Genomic DNA, 20155 nt, shown 5'->3' with positions numbered 1-20155 from the left:
TGGTTTAGAACTTTTCTTCCATGGTTTTAATTACGACGTATGTCCTCTTAGGAAATGGAAAAATCATTTGAAATGAAAAATATTCCTAAACCACCTACAAGAAGTTCAGCAGTAGAGAGAAGACTGCGGCGTTTGCAGGACAGATCTCACACACAACCAATTACCAGTGAGGAAGTGGTCATTGCAGCTACGTAAGTCTTGTACATATGTTGGCTCTAACTTTGAAGCGAGGAAAATATTTATTGTTAAGGGCCAACTTCCTTGAGAACCACAGGGGAAACTATTGAAATTGCATTTTAGAAGTAGAGGGACTAGAAAACATAACTTGCATGGACTGTCATATGGCAGAAAGCTTACGAACCTGTAGATTAGGTAAACGAGATTAATCTTAGCATTTGTCTGTAACTCAAATGAAAAAGATACTTTGCACTGAGGGAGATCTGCACAATTTCTTATGGAATGTATTTGTATTGGGGAAAACCTTTTACACTGGATTCTCAAATGTACTTTTGGAAATGCATTTCTTGCACTCTGGTTATACATCAGGAAATTTTCCTGAAGAAAGGAAAGTCACTTTTGGGGAAAATTAAATAAAGGTGAACGGACGTTCACCTAATGATCTACTGAAAGATAGCTTATGTTATGGATAATAAGTAACTTCAAGAGACAACCTGTTTGCTCCTCTAGGTTTTCAGTTCTTTCAAAGTATTTGAAGTTATCTTGCAAAGGCCACAGCAGATAACTCAGTTAATTAAAAATCATTGCTATTTGTTTTTTTTCTGTTTTGTTTTGGTCTTTTCTGTAGTTAACACTTAATGTATTGCTTTTCTTAATGCTTTTTTCTTCTCTCTCCTTGTGAATTTTCCCTCCTTGGCAATTCTTTAAAGTGAATCTACCCCTGCTTCACGTTCTGTGAATACCCACACAGTAGTGACAAGAGTACCTAGTCCCACTGTAGTTAAGAGCACTGTACAACCTATCAGGTACTGGGGGGGATAAACATGCATGTTACATGGAGCACAAAATACCTCAATAGCAGATGCATCTTTAAAGTCTTGAATGCCTTTTCAATGTGTCAAGTCAATGCTCATTTCAAGAATATTTAGAACATTCATCAGCTTCATTTATATTTGCATGATAAAACAATGCAGCATTTTTTTGTCAAGTGTCTGTTTTCAGGACCTTTCTAACCACACTTACCTGTTCTAGAAGCATATTCTCCTTTGTGAAAGAAACGAATTTGCATGTGAGCAAACCTAGCAGAACCTTCTTTGCTCTTGTACTTTTTTTTGAACAGTTATCTTGAGATGAAAATACCAAAGGTGGATGCTTGATTTCACAAGCAGTACATATCCTCTTTGTCTGTCTCTACATATATATTTTTTTTTTAGCTTGCAAAATTAAAGGAAAGATAAGAAATTGCACCACCTATAGGTAAAGTTGCAGAATACCGTTTGCCTGTTCTGAATGAGAGAATTTTAGCAAAGACCACGACAGGGCCGGGGGGGGGAAGACAATACTACTAATTCCATACATGTGACTGAATCTAGCTAGAGGTGAATAAAATATGTTATTGTAGAGACAAATGCAATTACAGCTTTTATGAATGAATGTGTCTGCCTTCAGCATTGGTCAAACAATCTTCAAAATTAATGAAATATGTTTCAGAACTATTCTTTTGGTTGAGTTACCCCGGGTGACTCAAAATAAAAGTCTGAATTCTGCTCCACTTCAAATTATGAGGCATTACAATTTATGCTAACCTAAAAGCAGCACTAACTTGGAGTTTAAATCCATCTTTGAAATGTTTTTATCATATCTACTCCACAAGCAATTTCTAATAAAATTGAATTTTACATAAATTGCACTGTAGGACCCGTGTTTGTTCTACAGCAGGCATCTTAAATGTCTCTCCATAGCTCTATATTCTGTATAGAGATTGGTCTAAGAAGTCTCTCTTCAATCTTGAGTTCCCCTTTTAAAAATTTGTTGTGTCCTAATCAAATGAATTTGTGAATGAAAATTTAACTTTTTTTAAATCTTCAGCTGTTGAATTAGAATTCATCATGCCAATGTTGAACCACTGCATAACCACTTAGGCTGCTATATGACATTGGCTATTGTGCTTCATGTGCAGTTCTTCTGCTTCTGTTAGGTTGAGATTTAAAATTTCATATCAGCTTCTTCAAAACTCATTTCCAGTTCTGTTCTTCAGCTTGCAGGCATCAGCACACCACAAAATTTTAGCTAAGGAGGAGATAAGAGCAGCCAAAGAGGCGATGGGGCAAGATCAGTCTGATGAACCAGATTCTTCCACCTTAAGTTTGGCAGAAAAGATGGCTTTGTTTAACAAACTGTCTCAACCAGTATCCAGGGCCATTTCCACAAGGAGTCGAGGAGATATTAGGCACAGGAGAATGAATGCTCGTTACCAGACTCAGCCAGTCACTCTTGGAGAAGTTGAGCAGGTAAGTGCAATCTTAGCTCTTTTTCATCTGTTTCTGCTTATTGGAGAAAACAGCTTCAGTGTAAGGTGCCATAACAGCTGGCCTTTTCTTTGCTCTGAGCTACACACTGGGGTCATGACATACTCACAGGAAAAAGCTTGTCAGGAAGCAGTCTTCTGACATTGAGGAACAACATCCTCTAAAATGTTCAACTTCATTGGTGTGATTTTCTTTTTAGAGTAATTCAGGAGTATATAATTTTCTGGATTAGTGCATCATGTACCTTTCACAGTGTCTGTCTTTTCCGGTAGAATATTGCATGTCTTCTAGAAGTAAATTCCTGACCAAAGGGGTAGAAACCATGACATATGTCATTGTGCTCTAGATATATTTTCAGAGACTCTTTCCTGAAAGCACTTTTCTATTATTAGTTTGGACATATTCTGTCATTTTGCTCTGGGAGGGGGCATTGATTTTTTTTTTTTTATATATATTTTTCCCTAAAAGCAGAATACTTTTGGAATTCAGAAAGCCATGATCAAAATGAAATTATTTAATACGTGCAGTGGAAATGAGCTTCCTGTTCTGGAATCCTTCATATAATTGGAACTGCAAAGGAATGTTTTTTTAGTGAAGTTTGAGTGTAAGGTGGCCCAGCAGTGGTCTTTCAGAGCTGATGTTCACAATAGCAGAAACATCAGTCCCTTAGTGTTACAGCTTTAAGATAAATCACTTTAACAATGAAGCATAGCTCCTACATGTGTCATATTTCTAGGGATTTGGATCAATTTGTGTTAGAAAGTTCCTACCCTTCTCTTTTCTATATGCTTCATTCATGATTATACATTTTCCATATTATAATAATAGAATAGTGAGAAGGCAGGATTTCTCTAACTGTATTGGTGCAAAGCTGTACAGATATATAATTGTACTTTATGCCTACTCTACTTAGGCCTGCAGTAGTAGCAAGTATTTGGCAAATTTATTTTAGCAAGATTTCCAGACCTTACGTAGTCCTCTTTCCATTAATTTTCCACATGCCAACTGCTGTCACAACCTGGACTTTTTAATGATTGTGTCACTAACTTATTTGGGGTCCAGGAAGGTGATCAAGCTGAAGCAGATGGAAAGGAAGCCAATGACAGTCACATTAGTTTGTCATACTTTTACAGAACAAACTTGCTCTTCTATAAGGAAATGCGGAGGAAGCATGTTTTGTCATCTCTTTCTGAATCTAGCAAAAGAAACCAGAGTTGACTCTGTACCAAGTTCAATGGGAGTGTGTTTTCAAGAAGACTTTCTATAGTGAACTGTTCATTTGGAGTGTTGGGATGTTTTGAGATGCAGTTACAGGTTTTTTAGGAAGAAACAAAAGAAAGATGTCAAAATAGATAACGAGAGGTTGTGTTGCAAATGTAAATATATTGTATTTAAAGCTGAAATCCATTTCCTGATCTCTGAATTTCTAATTCTGATAGATGCAATGGAAAAAGAATAAACTGGTAACTATTTTCCTAATCTTTCTTTGGAGTCTTTGAGCTAGTGTAGTAGTCTTTGCTCTGCTTTCTGATTTGTTTAATGAATGACTGTATTGTCCATTCTTTATGGAATTTGCATGTGCATTTTAAGTTTTCAGTTGGTTTCCTCCTACTGGTGTGATTTCTGTCTGTTCCTTTTGCATGCTGTTTACTAGCCTGCAGTTTAAGAAAACAACAAAAAAAGCCAAACACAAAAAAACTCTTCCTGATGTGTACGAAGGAATGTTTGTCAGTCTTTTTCATAGCTTTTGTCTCCTTTGGAGAAGACAAAAACAAGCTCTGCATTTCAGGAAAATTTTGCATCTGAACTGTCTTTAGGAAAACCTCGTAAAATTATTATGTGAGAAGAGTAGAAAAGATAATTGTTCCACTGTAGAGGCCAGCAAAGCAAATTTGGAGGGTTTTTCAATATACTTGTTAGATTCAAATACTTTGCTCAGATATGTACATGACAGATGATGTTTGATATTTGAAAAAGTCTTAGACTAACAGTCCTGTGTGAAGGTGATTTCTGTGGCAGAAGTGTCAGGAAGGTCTGCCCTATGTAGGATAGCACGGAGCAGAGTCTCTGGCGCTGAGCTAGCTCCAGAGCTGGAAGCTGCGTAAGCATATCAGAGCAGAGCTGTGCCAAAGCTTATTAGCCCTGCTGAATTAGCCTGGGTACATGGCATGTCGTCCAGTGACTGGAACCTGAACTAATTTCTTTCCTCAGTGCTGCTCAGTACCACATCAGAATGAAACTTTTCATGGAGCCCTGACACAGCATCATGTTGCATGCTACACATGAACCCTCTCTTACTAAAGATGTTGCTGTTCACATGCAGTCATTTCTTCCCTGGGTGGAATAATCCATCTGCAGCCAAATTATGGGGGCATTGTTGCCCTCCTTATCTGTTCCTAGTCTCTCCTTATCTGTTTCTAGTCTATATTTATAGAGCACTATATTCATACGGAAGCACACCTCTGAAGAACTGATGTGATTAGACTGTTCAGGAATTGATGATTTCAGAGCTTTTAAGTCCTTTTCTTTGGGGTTTTTTTTTTGTTCGTAGATACAAAACGAAAGTGGAAAAATTACTCCTCTGTCAACAGCAGTTGCAACATCGGTTTCAACAATGGCATCTGCCCTTTCTCCGCTGTACGCTGGAGACCTGCACGCGAAACCAGCTAGTGATGGAGGTGTGAGCACTGCCACTAAAGCTGATTCCAGAGTCCACTGTTCAGCAGAAAACTCGGACTCTTCAGGAAAACACACACAGAAGTCAGAACAGTGGCAGCCCTCAGTGGAACCACTAGAAAGCAACAGAGGATCAAAGAAGCATGAAGATGAGAGAAAGAGGTTTCTAGCACATGAAGCTAATGAAATTACAAAGTACAGCTCCTTTGAGGAACCTGCTGTTCCTGAAAAAACAGGAGACTACCATAAAGAGACAACATACGGCTTCCTGAGGAAGGACAGTATGGAACTGTTTAGTTCACAAGCACTTTTTCAGCCTTTTGAACAGAAGGAAATTGATACTCGCGTGCAAGGTAAATGGGAAGTCAAAGAAGGCCAGTACATTAAAGAAAAGAGGGATTTGGAAAGTGTTACGAAAAGCAAGACTTTGCAAAGAGGTGCAGTATATACTTGCTTTTGGCATAGTCTTGTTCTGCAAACAATGATGTTTCTCTAGTTTTAAACATCTCAAGCATTATCAAGGCTGGTTATTTTTCCCTTTTTTTTTTAACACTGCTTAAAGGTGGAGAAATACCTGTGAAATCTTATGTTTTACAAATACAATTTTCTCTTTGTTATTCTTTCAGTTCTTCAGCCTTTAAAGACAGCTCCATTTCAGATTTTCTTACTTTGAAAGAAATGTTATTATATGCTGAAGTTAAGATTTATCCTTTCCTCTTTTGCCCTCGCCCCTGCCCTCCAAAATGCTGAACAAGCTAAACTTGCTGCTCTGAGTCAAGTGTCTGCTCTTAATTGTTGTCTTCTTGTGCATATATAGTTATGTATTAACTACATATGTGCATATATAGCTAGTAGTGGATAATTTTCAGATAACTAGTTTTGCAAAACTTTATATTTGATCACCACACTGAAGAGAAAATAAAAGTAATTTTCAGAGCAGTTACATTTCTATATACAAAGCATAATTCAGACTTAATAAGTAAACTCACCCATCTTTAAATAAAGTGCTTTGAAAATAATCAGTCTATTTGGTCGTTGCATAAAGCCTTCTATTCTGTTGAATTTAGAAGAATGTTGAATTAGTTTTCTGTTTTATTATGATTGGGTATAGGACCATAGTACCCTGTATTGCTAGAAGCACTTTTGTCTTCATCCTGTGAAGTTAATTTATTTTGAATTTAATGGTCTTTGAGCAGATGTAGAGAGGAATGTATAGTTCTGCCTGTATTCCTCAAAAGCAATGTCCATTCTGTCCAATTAACTTTTGGTGACTGCAGGGAGACAGAGACTGGGATAAAATAGGAGCAGTCGTGTATCAGAGGGGTGTTGTGCTTGTAAAATTTCAAAAACAAAAATGAAGATGACTTACATTTCCTTGAAGATAACTGTAATGGTGCTTTTATCTTTCAAGGCGGTTTTTCCTGTGGTTTAATTGCTGCTAGAAAAAAAAAAAAAAACACAAAACCAAAAAAAGCCCCCAACACCCTCCTAGAAAGTAATACCTTTATTAAGCTAGTAAATGTTCTCCTGGTATGCTACTTGTGCATTAAACTGCTTTACCAATAAGTTAATTTCTTACTTAAATTTTGTCTGCTTCTCTTCTCCTACTCTTTGTTCCCCTCTCACTTTCATCTGTCCATTTGTTTTCCTGTTGTATTGATGACAGGAGCAGCAGTTTGAGCCTCATTCATATGAATATCAGAATTGTATATTGAACATGATATTCTGTGGCTTCATGTGAACTTTAGTCACAAATGGCCAGTCTATGCAGCAGATGATATTGCACGATTAGTCTTTGTGCTCTAAGTCAGCCAGAAACTTTTTCTCTGTTAGGATAGCATACGATTTGAATGTTAACCAACAAATTAGCTGCTTCAGTGTTAGTAACGTAAAATATGTTTGACAACAGCACTAACTCTAATTCAGCACTTCTCTTCTGAATGGGCAGATCACGGTGAACCTACTTCTGAACTCACCAGCACATCAGCAATGAAGACAGTTTCACAAACTGCAACTGCAGCATCCTGTAGACTGCAGGAGCTCTCCGAACAACTGGAAGGCAGATTTAGTAAGAATTCCTGTGAGATCTTTTCCCTTGGAGAGAGCAAAGCACAAATAACTGAGGATGTCCTTGATAATTCCAGCAAAACAATGTCAATTAAGGAAAGGTACTTAAATTTCACTTTTTTAAAATTATATCTATAAATACAGTTATTAGACTGATGGTATAAAAAGAAGCTTTAAGCTTGTTTCTGAAAATGCTAAGCAGTGATTATTGAGCTTTATTACATGTCAAATACTAACAGCAGAAACATGCAGCTAATCTGCCTGACATACTTATAAAGCAGATGGTGGTGAATGAGAATTACTGTTCAAGAAAATGTGATAGTCTGATTTTGAAAGAGCCACCTGAATAATCAATAAGTAGTTCAGAAAATGAAAGCTGTAAAAATATGTGTTCTAGTTAGATTTGTACTGATGATACTGATATACTTCCCCAGGTCCTCCTTTCAATTACAACGTGTATAATGGGATTTTTTTTTTTTCTAATAGCTATTTTTTTGTTGGTCTATGGGAGTAGTCTCTTTTAAATGAGTTGACTACAGGGAGTCAGGGGTAGTCTCTGAGATGTTTCCTTCTCTACTTCAGAAATACATGGTTGCCATTTTGACTTCTGAGAACTTACTATAGAGATTTTAAAAGGGCAATAAGTTGGACAGGTTTGTGGGAGTATTTTTTCCAACCCAAGATCATTCTGATCTGAAATGAAATGTTAAGTGTTCTGCACTTGTGCGAACAGTGTGACTTCATGGCTAGCTCCAATAGCTGCTGTAGTACATGTAAAAGTCACTCTAATTTAGTTAAAACTTTGAGAGTATAAACTCAGCCCCACACCATACAAGGATCTGGTAGCAGTCCAGTGAGTAAAATTACAGTTGTTTGCTTAGGGTTGACAAACAGGCCTATTTTTACTTCAGTTTTCTACAGTGAAAGCAGAACCAATAAATAAAAAATACCTGCTTCATTAAACTTTCACTGCGTAAAAGTATTCTCACCCTTCATGAGATGGGCGTGATATTAGGAGCTGCACACCATTTTTAGTTTGTTTTTTTTTTAAACATGATTCCAAAGTGTACTACTTAAATTTCGGTATTTTTAGGACATGTGTGAGTCATCCTTGTTTGTAGAGCATCCCCACTCCTTGTTATCCCCTTAACATGAAGAGGGGGTGCAAGGGCAGCTACAACAGCTGTGCAGTCTTAGTCCCCCTTCTGAAGGATGTATTTACCTTTTTCAAGTTACTGTTGTTGTTTTGTTTAAAGCAACCTTCATCCTGCCCATCCCCCTTCTGCAAATATGTCAACTGTCTGGACAGATAAGGTTTAAGACCAGTAACTTCTGTTTTATAGGTGGTAAATTATCTACTTTTACTGATCTTGGTGGGGAAAAAGAGATTGGAGGGAAGGGAAGATCCAAGTATTAGCAGCTGTTTCAGTCCTAAATTTAATACTTCACTGGAGTTGATCTCTTGAGGAACTGATGTTTAAAGACTGTCAGTCACACTCACAATCTGGAATCGCTTTCATTAGGCCTCCGAGACTGTCTAGTCAGTTCTGAAGCTGACAAAAGAAAATACCTGCCATCTTGTCAGGAATTTGTATATTCATATTCCACAAACATCTGTAAATGGCAAAGCTGGTATCAAAATGGTTTAGCCTTCCAAAATACCACAGTAGTCTACTTCTTGGCCCAGAATTAAAAACACTACAACTAGACATTTTCTTTTGCTTGGCTGTAGCTGATGCCGAGTATTCATAAACCTCAAAGAACATTTTTGCTAAATATTAACTATTACACTTTGCATTTTTTTTTTCCTTTTACATTCACTAACTTCATCTTCCCATCCAGTGCATTTCTCTGGCTGTGTCAGACATTCTTTCACCTTATGGAAGAACAGCTTTTCCACAGATGTAGTGATATTTGGGCAGGATGCTTGCATGCTGGTCTGGAGGAAAGTGATTTTCCACAAAAACTTACTTCACTGAACTAACATTATCCTTGTGGAGTGAGTGCATACCTGGCATTTTCAGAATTACCTACATTATATGGAAGAATGAAAATAATGATTTTTCAAGGAAGATACGACACCTATCCTCTCTTCTTATGCAAACGTGCAGTTTAGAGGTGAGATGGAGCAAAGGCTCACGTCTTTGAGTAGTTTGGGCTGTGTTTTGTTTTAGGCAGCCAGGGCCAATTCACTGATGTGTTATATATGAGTGGCGGAAACCTTTTTTCAATTTTCTTGCCTTCAGGAAGAGGAATGTCTTGGAGGACTTTGAATGAAGCATCAGTTGCATATAACTACCTGTCTTTATGCATTCATGGAGACAAAAGTTGCTGGAAGGCCACCCTATCAGTTCCACTTTAGAAGTCAGCTGCACACTGCAATGACTGTTTTAAAAAAACTACAGATAATTGTAATTTCTGGTGGACTTCTTACCACCATTCATTCCTTCTCCAGAAGAGTCCAGCCTAAACTTAATTTTCAACCTTTCTTGATATATGGACACGAGAGCATGCAATCTTATGCAGACTAGTCCCCACTATAGTGAATTTTTGCATTCTTTAACAGTCCACTTTCTTTTTGTAGTTACTTATCTCATATTGGCATCCAGGATTTATGATTTAGCTATAAAGAACTGGTCAAGTACAGCCAACGGAGTGCACGTGAAAGCCCAGCCTGTGTCCAGTTTAACCTGTTTCAAGGATAACACTAATAGCTAAGATACTAAAATATTGCCACAGAAGAAAGATGTGTCATTGTCGTGGGTTAGGCTAAACCCCCCCCCCACAACTGGTCACTCCCCCTCCCCCACCCTCAGGAATGAGGGAGAGAATTAAAGGAGAAACGGGAAACCCGTGAGTTGAGATAAGAACAATTTAATACAGATGATTTAATACACAGTGTAGATGCTCACCACCCCCTCGTATGCGAAGCCCGTCTTGTCCCGAAGCTGACAAACGTGAGGCCCCGAAATAGAGAGGGGCAGAGAGAGAGAGAGAGTACTCCGAGAGTGGGAGTACTGGGAGAGAGAGAAAAAAAAGGCAATAGAGCAAATGCGCAGCAAGCACAAAAGAGCAAAAGCGGCGAAAGAGCCAAAGCGCAAAAGCCCTTCTGTCCGGCTGACCCTCACTTTTATACTGGGCATGACGCTGCATGATATGGAATACTAATTGGCTGGTTTGGCCCTCAATCTTAAGTTCCACCACAAATCACAAGGGGAATCGTGTCCCCCTTGTCCCAACTATGCTCTCCCCTTATCCCGCCGTGCTTCTGCACTCCGGCACACTGAAAAGTCCTTGGAGTTTCACGTCCAACCACAAAGATCAACTTGCTATCAGCATTCTTCTCAGAGCGAGCCTCTGAGTAAAACCAAAACATGGAGCTCTTCTAGCTGTTAAAAAGAAGAGCTAACTGTCCCAGCTAAAACTGAGACAGTCATTTTTGGCATTTTTTGCCAGGACTTTTGCTAAGGCCTTTCATACAGCACTCCTTGTTTAGGCAAAACGATCATTCAAATCTTATTTCTATATCCCTTCAGTATTAATCCAGCATTTTGCCTTCACGTATGAAAGCTTCTGTTTTGAACCCATCCTGACACCTCTGGCATGATGATCATTCTATCTTGATGGCAGATGTTCTATCTCAGTAGAAGGTGAAAGAAGGATGCAGAGAAAGATGGACAGATATATAAAAAGCTTTTTTTCTTTCAAGAAAAGAGTGAAACTGATATTTTTCAAATTGGAAAAGGAACTTCTGGAGGCAAAAGCAGTACGAATGCAACTATGAAAGTGAATAATGAATGTCTATTCATTATTTATCAAAAGTGGAAAACTAGAAGCATGCGATGAAACTAGTAGGCAGCAGGTCTTAAACATATCCAAGGGTTAGACCCAAGAATTGCCTTATTTTTGCAGACTTTCCAAAGAATCAACTGCTCTCTGCTTTGAGTTAAGCTACTGAGCTGGTAGACTTGCTTCTGTGAACTAATTCAGTAGTTCTTGCATCTTTATTCATGCAGAACGGTGCCCTCCAATTGTTGTTGAGTCAGGGCAGTCTGAATTTATTGCTGTTTCCATTGTTCAAAACAAATACGTGGCTTTAGGTTTTACACAGCCGTGAAGTTTTCAATGGCATACTGGGCCTACATATTTCTTTGAGCAATGAAATCATGATTTAAAACAGACAAATATGTGTTTTCACTCTAGGAATGAGTTGTTTCATTACATATACAAGTGAAGAGTGGAGGGCTGGTATGAATCCATCCCTTATGACAAAGGAGAATACAAAGAATCCAGAGACAAAGAAGCATTCTTGGAATTATAGATTTTTCTCTTCCTGATCAACCAAGCTGTTTGGGGCAAAGATCTAGGGCAAACACACTGCAGTAAGGTCAGGTTAAAAAAAACAGATTTTTTTTTTTTTCTGCCTGCTATACTGAGCAGCTACAGACATTTTTAAAAACAAACTCATCTTAGGCCAAAGCTGACCAAAATGCCTTCCAGCTTCAATTATTGCGGATCATTTCTAAGCAAAGCTGACCTGAGAGAACATAAGTACTGAAGATAATTCAACTGCATGGTGGCAATTCAGTCCCATCTTGATCTCCTCCACAGTTTCACACATGCATGGATGCACTCCAGAAGATTAGTTCTGGGCAGTGAAATCTTGTATACGTTCTGGAAAAAATGACCATGGCCTCAAGTCCTTATTGTGAGTCCTTCTCACCCCTACTCATCCCGTGCTGTGAGGTATGAAGCAACCAGGCAGTGTGAAGCCTGCCAGCACTGCCTGCCTGGGCAGGAAGACAGAAAATAACTGCTTTCTTGATTACTAACATTCTTACTGCCATTGTATTCTGTGGATTTACTGTTTTCTGCATTCTCAGTTTTTCTCAAATGACTGCCCTAGGACCAATTGATCATCCTTGAATAGGTCAGTAGGATGGTTGCACTCCCTGGATTTTTGCAGGAATCAGCTGCCTGGAATTATGGCTTCTGGCTAGGCCTATTCAGTCCTACCCCTTCCTTCTCCTCAGAGTTTCAGGAGAAGACTTGCTGTGAGGGCAACAGCAATCACATCTCTGAAAAGGAATCTTGGTATCTTATGGTCAAAATAGGTTTCCAATACTTTAAGTACCGAACCTGTTCAAATATTAATAGGGTTAAGGGTTTATATATCCTTACTGAAATGCCCTAGATTAAAGGAAGCTATGTGTGAAACTTCTCAACTAAAAAAATTATTTAGTGGACTAATGCAACTGTTTGCACAAGTACTGCAGATAGACATTTTATGGTGTACTGAGAATGATTTCTGAAAGCTAGAAAATTCATACAAAGATTAATTTCTGAGGAAGGTAAGCTGAAGATCGTGCCTGTGTAGACCTCAGATTCCTAACTGACTTCCACTACCCTCTAAACTAATCACCTCATGTGTGGATGGACAAATAAGTTCTATTTCTAGCAAAATAAACCTACACACAGTCCTCACCAGAGCCAGTCAGTGACCTTTTGTGCTATACTCAGAATTTTGCTCAAGATCAGGAAATAGCACTTTTACAAGATTCCACTTAGCTGAGATTAATGGTAATCCACATTTTACGTATAAGACATGCTTTAAACGAAGTTGAATCTTGCCGATAAATTTCACAGCTATAGTATAGTTAGCATCCAGTTACTAGTGCATTGGTACTACTACTGATTGGTGTCACAGCAATGCCTGAGCTAAGCAGGGAGATACTAAGTAGTCCCTAGGAGTGTGGTAGTAGCCTCAGTCACTGGAGTTGTAGTGAAAGCAGTAACTGCAGAGTTGTCATTTTATGTGTCCTATGAGAGCTAATTGATTGGGTGCCTGCTGAATAAACCTCTTTCTCCTTAGATTTTAAAGGGACGTTTTTTTAGAGTCTTTTTTTAATGAGCACAATAAAGACCAAGGTAGGATTCATCTTGCTAACTTTGGACGTCTACAGCATAGCATCCATAGCCGGAGCTAGTTGTTCTCTGTGCCTTATTGAGAGAAGGGAGGGGAAAAAAGCAGTGATTAATCTAACCTATTTGTATGTCTACTTAGGATGATCTGCGTTGTACCTTGGGTCTCCCTTGACTGTATTAGTAATTTCCACTGACTATACAAATCAGCTGGAGTGCCCTGTCTCAAATTTAGAAGTCTCTGTTTCTACAGATGATTCCCATTCAACACGTCAGTAAAGGCTTGATGTTCGCTTGCAAGCTTTGTATATGTGTATGAAATCTAAATAACTATAGTTAATGTTAGAAAACTTAATTTCAAATTCTCTTGAATGCAGCATTAGTGAAACAATAAAGGTAGCTTTTGAGGACAACAGGAAGTACGGTGTTTAAAGCTACCTGCTGGCATGGTTTTTCTTCTAGGTTGGCATTGCTGAAGAAAGTGGTGAAGAAGATTGGAAGAGCAGGCTTGGCAAAAGCAGGAGTATGCAAAAGTGTCTGTCACTGATCGTAGTGCGCAGATGCAAGAAGTTGAGCAGCTGTTGAAGAAGGTAACTCTATCCTTGTTTGGAAAAAAACATCTTGCTTGAAATGCTTCAGCTTTTTGAAGATGCATCCAACTAGACAGGCATGCCTAATATTAGCTACTAGCTCCTGCTATTCCTCTTGTTGTCAGGATTGTTTAAAAACTACTGCCACCATGAGAGCGCTTTAAACAAGAATGTCTTCACTCTCTTGGGACATATAATATTGATTACAGTGTCTTTAGATCAGCAGATTATGAACTAGTAAGTGAGCCTGTAAGGCTTCTGGAACACTTACAGGTATAATGATTTAAGCCTTTTTTTTATCCCCTAATGAAATTGGCTAAAGACTTAAGTTCAAGTGTTTTCTTTAGTATGCGTGAGCTTGTAAAAATTTCAGATTCCTAAAGCTGTGTTGTCTCTGCATATACAGTTTTTTGAGCAGTGATTCTTTGGATCCTAGAAACACTGAGGAAATGCAGGTACTAGAGCATTCATGAGCTATTTGTGGATAGCCAAAACCATCTGGACAAGGACTTTATCTAGCTTGTCAGAGTTAGTGTATAGAGTGGGAAATGGGTAGAAAGATGTAAATGAAAGAGAAGTCCACACTGTTAGCACATTCTGGCGATGTCTATACATGAGTAAGTTGTGTTGCCCAGCAGGAGTGGATCTGTTAAGCAGAGTCATTACTGATGAGGACCTGCTACCCATTGCTATACTTACTTGTTTGGCTTCAGTGAAGTTCTACTTTAGGCTAAATTTATTCTGCTTTGTGGCCTGACTGCCTGTTAGCAGCCATGGAGTTACATGAGAATCCAGAAGTGCTTTTCAGGGCTGAGTTCCATCCAAAAGTCTGTGTGTTCTACAGTGTGAACCAAAGCACAGAAAGCAAGAGTGACTGGGAGATTTACTTCAAAATGGGCTGCTGCTTCAAACTACTGAACTAGTGTAGACCTACTTCCCTTCTGAGTCTCATATTTTGAAAATGACAGCGTCAGATAAAATAGGCTGTTTCAAAAGCCTTTAATTTTTGAAGGAGTGTTTTCGCAGAGGACAAGTGAAGATAAAATTTGTGTTACAAATTTTATTAGTGAGAACAGTAATCTTTGGATCCAATTATTTAATTGTGAAAATGCTGCTTCTATTAAATAGTATAGGCAAAAAGTAACAAACATCTCCTATTCCATCAGTATATTACAAGTAAGGAGTTGCTATACAGGCTGTCATTATTGAGGATAAATATGTGCCTGAACATTTGACTCATCAAGGGTTGCATGTTAACTGGACAGAAAAACAAGAAAGCTGATGTATTGCTGTTTGGTTTATGGGTTTTGTTTTAGTTTTGCCCTGTGGACTTGCTCAAAAATCCAGTTGCTCCTTCGAAAGATGTCCTGAAGCAAAAATAGTTTCAACAAGGAAGGCAAAATTGTGGTCACATTTCTAACAGGCTAGTCTCCAAAATGACAACTGTCGAGATCATATAACAAATGTACTCCAGCTAAAGACAAGAGGTTGAGAAAAAGCTTTAAGCAGCTGCCAAGATTAAGGCAGAATCAAAACCTTTGTTCTCTCTTCCCTCGCCAGCACCCATATCCTCCCTGCTGTGTTGCCATGTGTAGGCACTTCACTCAGCATAGCACAAGTTAGGCTTTTAAAGCAAGTAAGCAAGCATGAATGCTGGAAGGGTACAAGCTTTGATGTGACAATGCCTAGCAGTGGGAGTTTCTGTGGCACTGGGTCACCCACTCTATTGGTTCATGTTAGCTCTTGGCTATTTAGAGGGTAAATCAAAGGATTTGCATGTCTGCCAATGGGTGAATCTTAGATGTGTAAGAAAAAATGTTAGTCTTATAGATACCCAACTCCCTGAACTATACTAGTATCTGTGATGCTGATTCATCCTGTGATACATGATAAATAATGTAAACCTTCACTAAGTTGACCACGGCTGCTTACAACACACTATGTCAGCTGCCCCTTAAATCGGGAAATACTATTATTGGTAATTAATCATGTGATGGCTATTATCCCTTGAGGACCATGAAGTAGTGTGCCACTGAAGTCTCTATTTGTAGAAGAGCTTGTGAGACTACAATTTGCTTAAGAATCTCAGTGCTTTCTGTTGCTGGATTACAAGAAAAATGCGGGAATGGTATTGATTCCTGTGTTTTGAGCCAGTTAAAATACCGGTTTCCACACATGGCAGTCACGCATCGACAGCAAGGGTGTGTAATCTTCTGTCATGTCCTGGCTGGTTCAAATAATGCGTGAAGTTTTTAGTTGCAGTATGTCACTCCTGTTAACCTTTTTAGGTTTTATTTTCTATGTGCATGTCTCTTAAAAGGTTATCTGACTTGTCCTGAGATTTGATTATTGAAGTGTAGCTGTATATAATAGAAGTTGTTAGGGTAAACTGAGATTTCTTATAAACAACCAAAGTTGAAAGACTCATACTCTTAATAAAATAGTTACACTAAATAGTGCTGTTTGATCATTTCTAGTCAAAACGCTTCTGCACAGTTGTCTGCCTGGTGAGATATTTCTCCAAATGTGTTGTAGTCATTTATATGTAGGCTAAACAGTAGAAAAACCATAAAATTCATGGAAAAGCTGACAGAACAACCTCAAAGGTGTGTGTGGGGCAGGGATGGGGGGAAGGAATAAAGAATTAACTGAAGGAGATGCAGATGAAGGGGAAAGTTGAGATTTACTTGCAGGTCCAGCAATCTGTTTTGATGATTGCTGCACATAGAAGGAACATTTGTTGGAAGCTATGAGACTTCTATATACTGTAAAGCATACTTGGACAATTCAAAGAATAGCTCTAACATCAAGGGAACAACTGCACACTGAGGAATGTCTTACTGGCAAAAAAAAAAAGTCTTTTTTATTTGAGAAAAATATTTTGGATTTAGTATGTTTGTATTCATCATCTTAGGTTGGATGGAAGACTTCCAGTTTGTTGGGCTTTTTCATGGGTAGAAAAATTAATGAACTTTAAAATCTTTCCCTAGTATCAAAATAGCAAGATTTACTGGAATGAAAATTCCTGTTTTATAGTCAGACGTTTGTAACTGAGTCCCTGATTAATGTGATTACCAGCTGCATTGCCGTCGCATTAAAGCAGTGAATGACATTTGAAATGCACTTAATTCTTACAGCAAGTTCAAATTGCAGCTCAACGCTGGTGTAAAGGCTAAGGCTGAACAGTCAGTTCAAAATTACTCAGAGATGAAGTGTGTAAAATATTAAAGAGGGTAAGCCCTTAAAAAGTCACTTTTAGGCAAAATATTAGTTTCTTACTGTGGTAATAGTTTATCCATTTCATATATGGCATTTGCCAAGTGCTTGTATCCAGTTCTAATCAAAGCTGAAACTCTAATGATTAGGCTTCATTTTGAGCCACTCTAACGAGCTGCATTTACCCATATTCCACATTTGCTTTAACCTATAGAAAGGAAAAAGAATTATAGATGATAAAGCCATGTCTAATCAGCTTTGGGTAAGCCCAGCTCTGAGGCAGGAGTTATTTGTAGGCTTTGTTTAGAATGGTGAACTCACCTTCGCTGAGTGCTATGGGCTTCACAATTCCCTCCAGATGGCTCTTGAGTATCCCAGTTTTAGTAAGCATTCTTTCCTTTCATCCAGAAAATAGATGACTTCTTATTTAACAGGGTCTGATTAAACTTGCAGCGGAATTATTCACATTGTGGTTGACATCGTTCATCAATTTAATGGTGCATGAAAACAGGGACATAAAAATTGTCAGCATATGAAAAGTGTATCTTCTGGCTGTGCTGTTTCATTCTGTGTTGAGTTGTAGTGATATTATTACTAACTTGTTTAATTCCTGCATGGATGGCTTTGGTAAACATGCCATTGTATTATGACAATATTTTGATCTCTGGCTTTCCAATAGGAAAAACATTTCTAAAGACTAAGAGATTCAGAATTACTTCATTTTAAGAAATTAGAGGAAGATTAGTTATTTCCCCATCTCCATTTCTGATAGTCCAGTTCTTTTCTAATTCCTTTGCTCTTCTGTTCTTGTCATAGGAACCTGTATATGCTTCTACTTACTCTCCTGTTATACCCGCTCTCCATAAATTTCATCCTTTTCTGCCTATTAATCAGGTGAGCAAAAGTCTGCACAGTTTAAATGCTTGACGATTTCAAGTAAGCACATTTTGACTTTTTTTTAGGTAGGAAATAAAAATCCTCTTAACTGATTAACCAGCTTAGTAAATGCTGCTTTAAAGAAACATAGTATTATGCCACTATGCTCTGTACTCTTCTTCAATAGAGATTCTGCTAGTGTTTATCTTACATTTGCTTTTCTGAAAATTCTGTATCTGTTAGACTATATAGGTGAGAAAATAAATTGAAGGCGATGCATTCATTGTAACACTGAAAACTTGCAAGTTGTTAAAAGGGTATATAAAAGGAGCAATATGTAACTGAGTAGCGTTTGTTTTGGAATAAAATGCTGTGTACCCTGACTTCTCTGTAAGTAATGTGGTTTTATGTAAGACATAAAATCATCTAATTTATTGACTGTAAGAAACAAACTGCCTTTGTTCAGAGGTGACTTTCCTATAGTGCTTTTCCCTAGTCCCTGTCTAAAGGATTTTTTGCCTTGACACATCCTGCTTCTATTCTCTGACTGTCCCATCTCCTGCTTTCTCTCTTTTCGTCCTTTAAGGGTCTGTAGTACTAGTTTGAAAGAATCGAGCTCTGTGATTTCTAATGAATGTCATCCTTGGAGATGGAAGGTGAAATGCTGTACAAGCTTCCTATTTAATTATTGGAGGGAGGAGTGAGACAGAAAATTACATTCAGATCTAAGATTCCCAAACCAAGTTGTGGCAACAGAGTTAACTTTGTGTTTGCTTTGGAATAGAGTTCTGCTGCTGTTCCAGTAAATGTTAGAGAAGCTTCATGTGAAGTGCTCCTCAGAATCATGTCCATACCTCTACAGTTCCATCATAAACAATTTGAAGAACTTACTTATGAAGAATTAATAGATAATGAGAAATGCAAACTTTCTTCAGCGAGAGCTACATTAAAAAGTTGTCTTTGAACAGAATTAGAGTAGTGGATCTCAATCTGAGCAAACAGTACCCGTTTCACATGATTAGAGGCGAAAAAAACAAAGGCGGGGTGGGCAAATAAAGTTGAAGAAAAACATGAGAAAACAAGGAGAGTTCACTGGGAGATCTCAGTAGATCTATGCAAATCTAATTCTGCTGAATTACAACTCGTTGTCCTTTGCCTCTCAACTCAGATCTGTGGTTGTAGTACTACAAGGAATCCATTGGGTTCTTCATTCCTGCACAAAATACAGTATATATCACATGTGAGGAGTGTTCTGGCCAGCATGCGTGATGGCAGTGAATCCAAGGGGCAGGTATTCACTGCTAGAGCAGAGGATGATGGTTATGGCAGAGGCTACTGGAACTATGATAAAAATTTGACTACTGATGTTTGCTGTTTCCACATTTACTTTCATAGCTGGTTTTTGAGGATGATATTTAACTCTGATTTTTTTTTTTATTAAAAATTACATTTCAGGCTAGTAACTGAAATGTGTTGGTGTTACCTCTTCTCTGTAAGCTCTGGATTTAATATAGCTTTATTACTATTTACTTCAGATAACCTATTTGTTTTGCTGTGTCAGAGTTCACCAGCTCTGTGTATCTAGAAAGTAAGTACATAATCTAAATTAATAACATAATATCCCTCCAGTACTGAGGGGAGGTCCTTCAATCCGTGAAGGAGGTTCTTCATCCCATCTATCTTAAATGGGGAACACCCACAAAGCATTCATCTTTCCACTGACTGTGGTGATCTACATCTTGCCCTTTTAGAAAGTGTCAAGGTGCATACAGATTTGTTTGGTTTTTTTTCTGGTACAATGAATCATTTTGTTGCTTGCACCAAGCACGAGTTGAGTATGTTCTGTTTTGCTCAAACCACTTTTGAACACAAAGACGTGCATTTGCATTTGAGATTTCTCTTTATAACAAGGTCCATATAAATTTGCAGAGGAAAACAATGCAGGAACTTTTCCATACCTATATAGCTGTTGGTTTCTTCTTGTGCTGCTTTTTTTTTTTTTTTTTTTTTTTGGTCTTAGGAGCATAAACCAGAGAAGTTACTTGTACTAAAAAGCAAACAGATACTTTTTTAGATTCTTATTTTATGTAATTATAACATTGGTTTTAATGGATACCTCTTTTCAAAAATTGGGTTATGTTCATTCTTGGTTTGGACCTCCCCTAGGTAGGGGCAGTCTTGATCTTCAAAATAGAAAACCATGAATTCTCTTATTTCTTGCATCAAAAAAAAAATCCCAAAACAAAACTGCAAAGAACAAGCCAGAATGCTAACAGACCACTCTCCCTTGTGTTCTTGTGACCTAAAGGAGATGCTGCTTGG

At 38.1% G+C, this 20155-nt stretch overlaps 1 protein-coding gene across 1 annotated transcript in view; it reads left to right on the top strand.

Moving 5' to 3' along the window:
* SVIL (supervillin) overlaps window positions 1-20155 on the top strand; it is a 63005-nt gene that overhangs the window by 16675 nt on the left and 26175 nt on the right. The window contains 11 exon segments of the mRNA XM_086614852.1: window positions 52-191; window positions 888-983; window positions 2216-2468; window positions 3926-3949; window positions 5038-5515; window positions 7111-7330; window positions 8323-8329; window positions 13614-13659; window positions 13662-13741; window positions 17774-17850; window positions 18420-18489. Coding sequence (XP_086470978.1) covers window positions 52-191; window positions 888-983; window positions 2216-2468; window positions 3926-3949; window positions 5038-5515; window positions 7111-7330; window positions 8323-8329; window positions 13614-13659; window positions 13662-13741; window positions 17774-17850; window positions 18420-18489 — 1491 coding nt within the window.

This window comes from Tauraco erythrolophus, chromosome 7, assembly GCF_009769465.1.
Source record: "Tauraco erythrolophus isolate bTauEry1 chromosome 7, bTauEry1.pri, whole genome shotgun sequence".
Taxonomy (NCBI): Eukaryota; Metazoa; Chordata; class Aves; order Musophagiformes; family Musophagidae; genus Tauraco; species Tauraco erythrolophus.
Note: the sequence above shows the minus strand (reverse complement) of the source record. Positions and strands in the feature narration are given on the sequence as shown.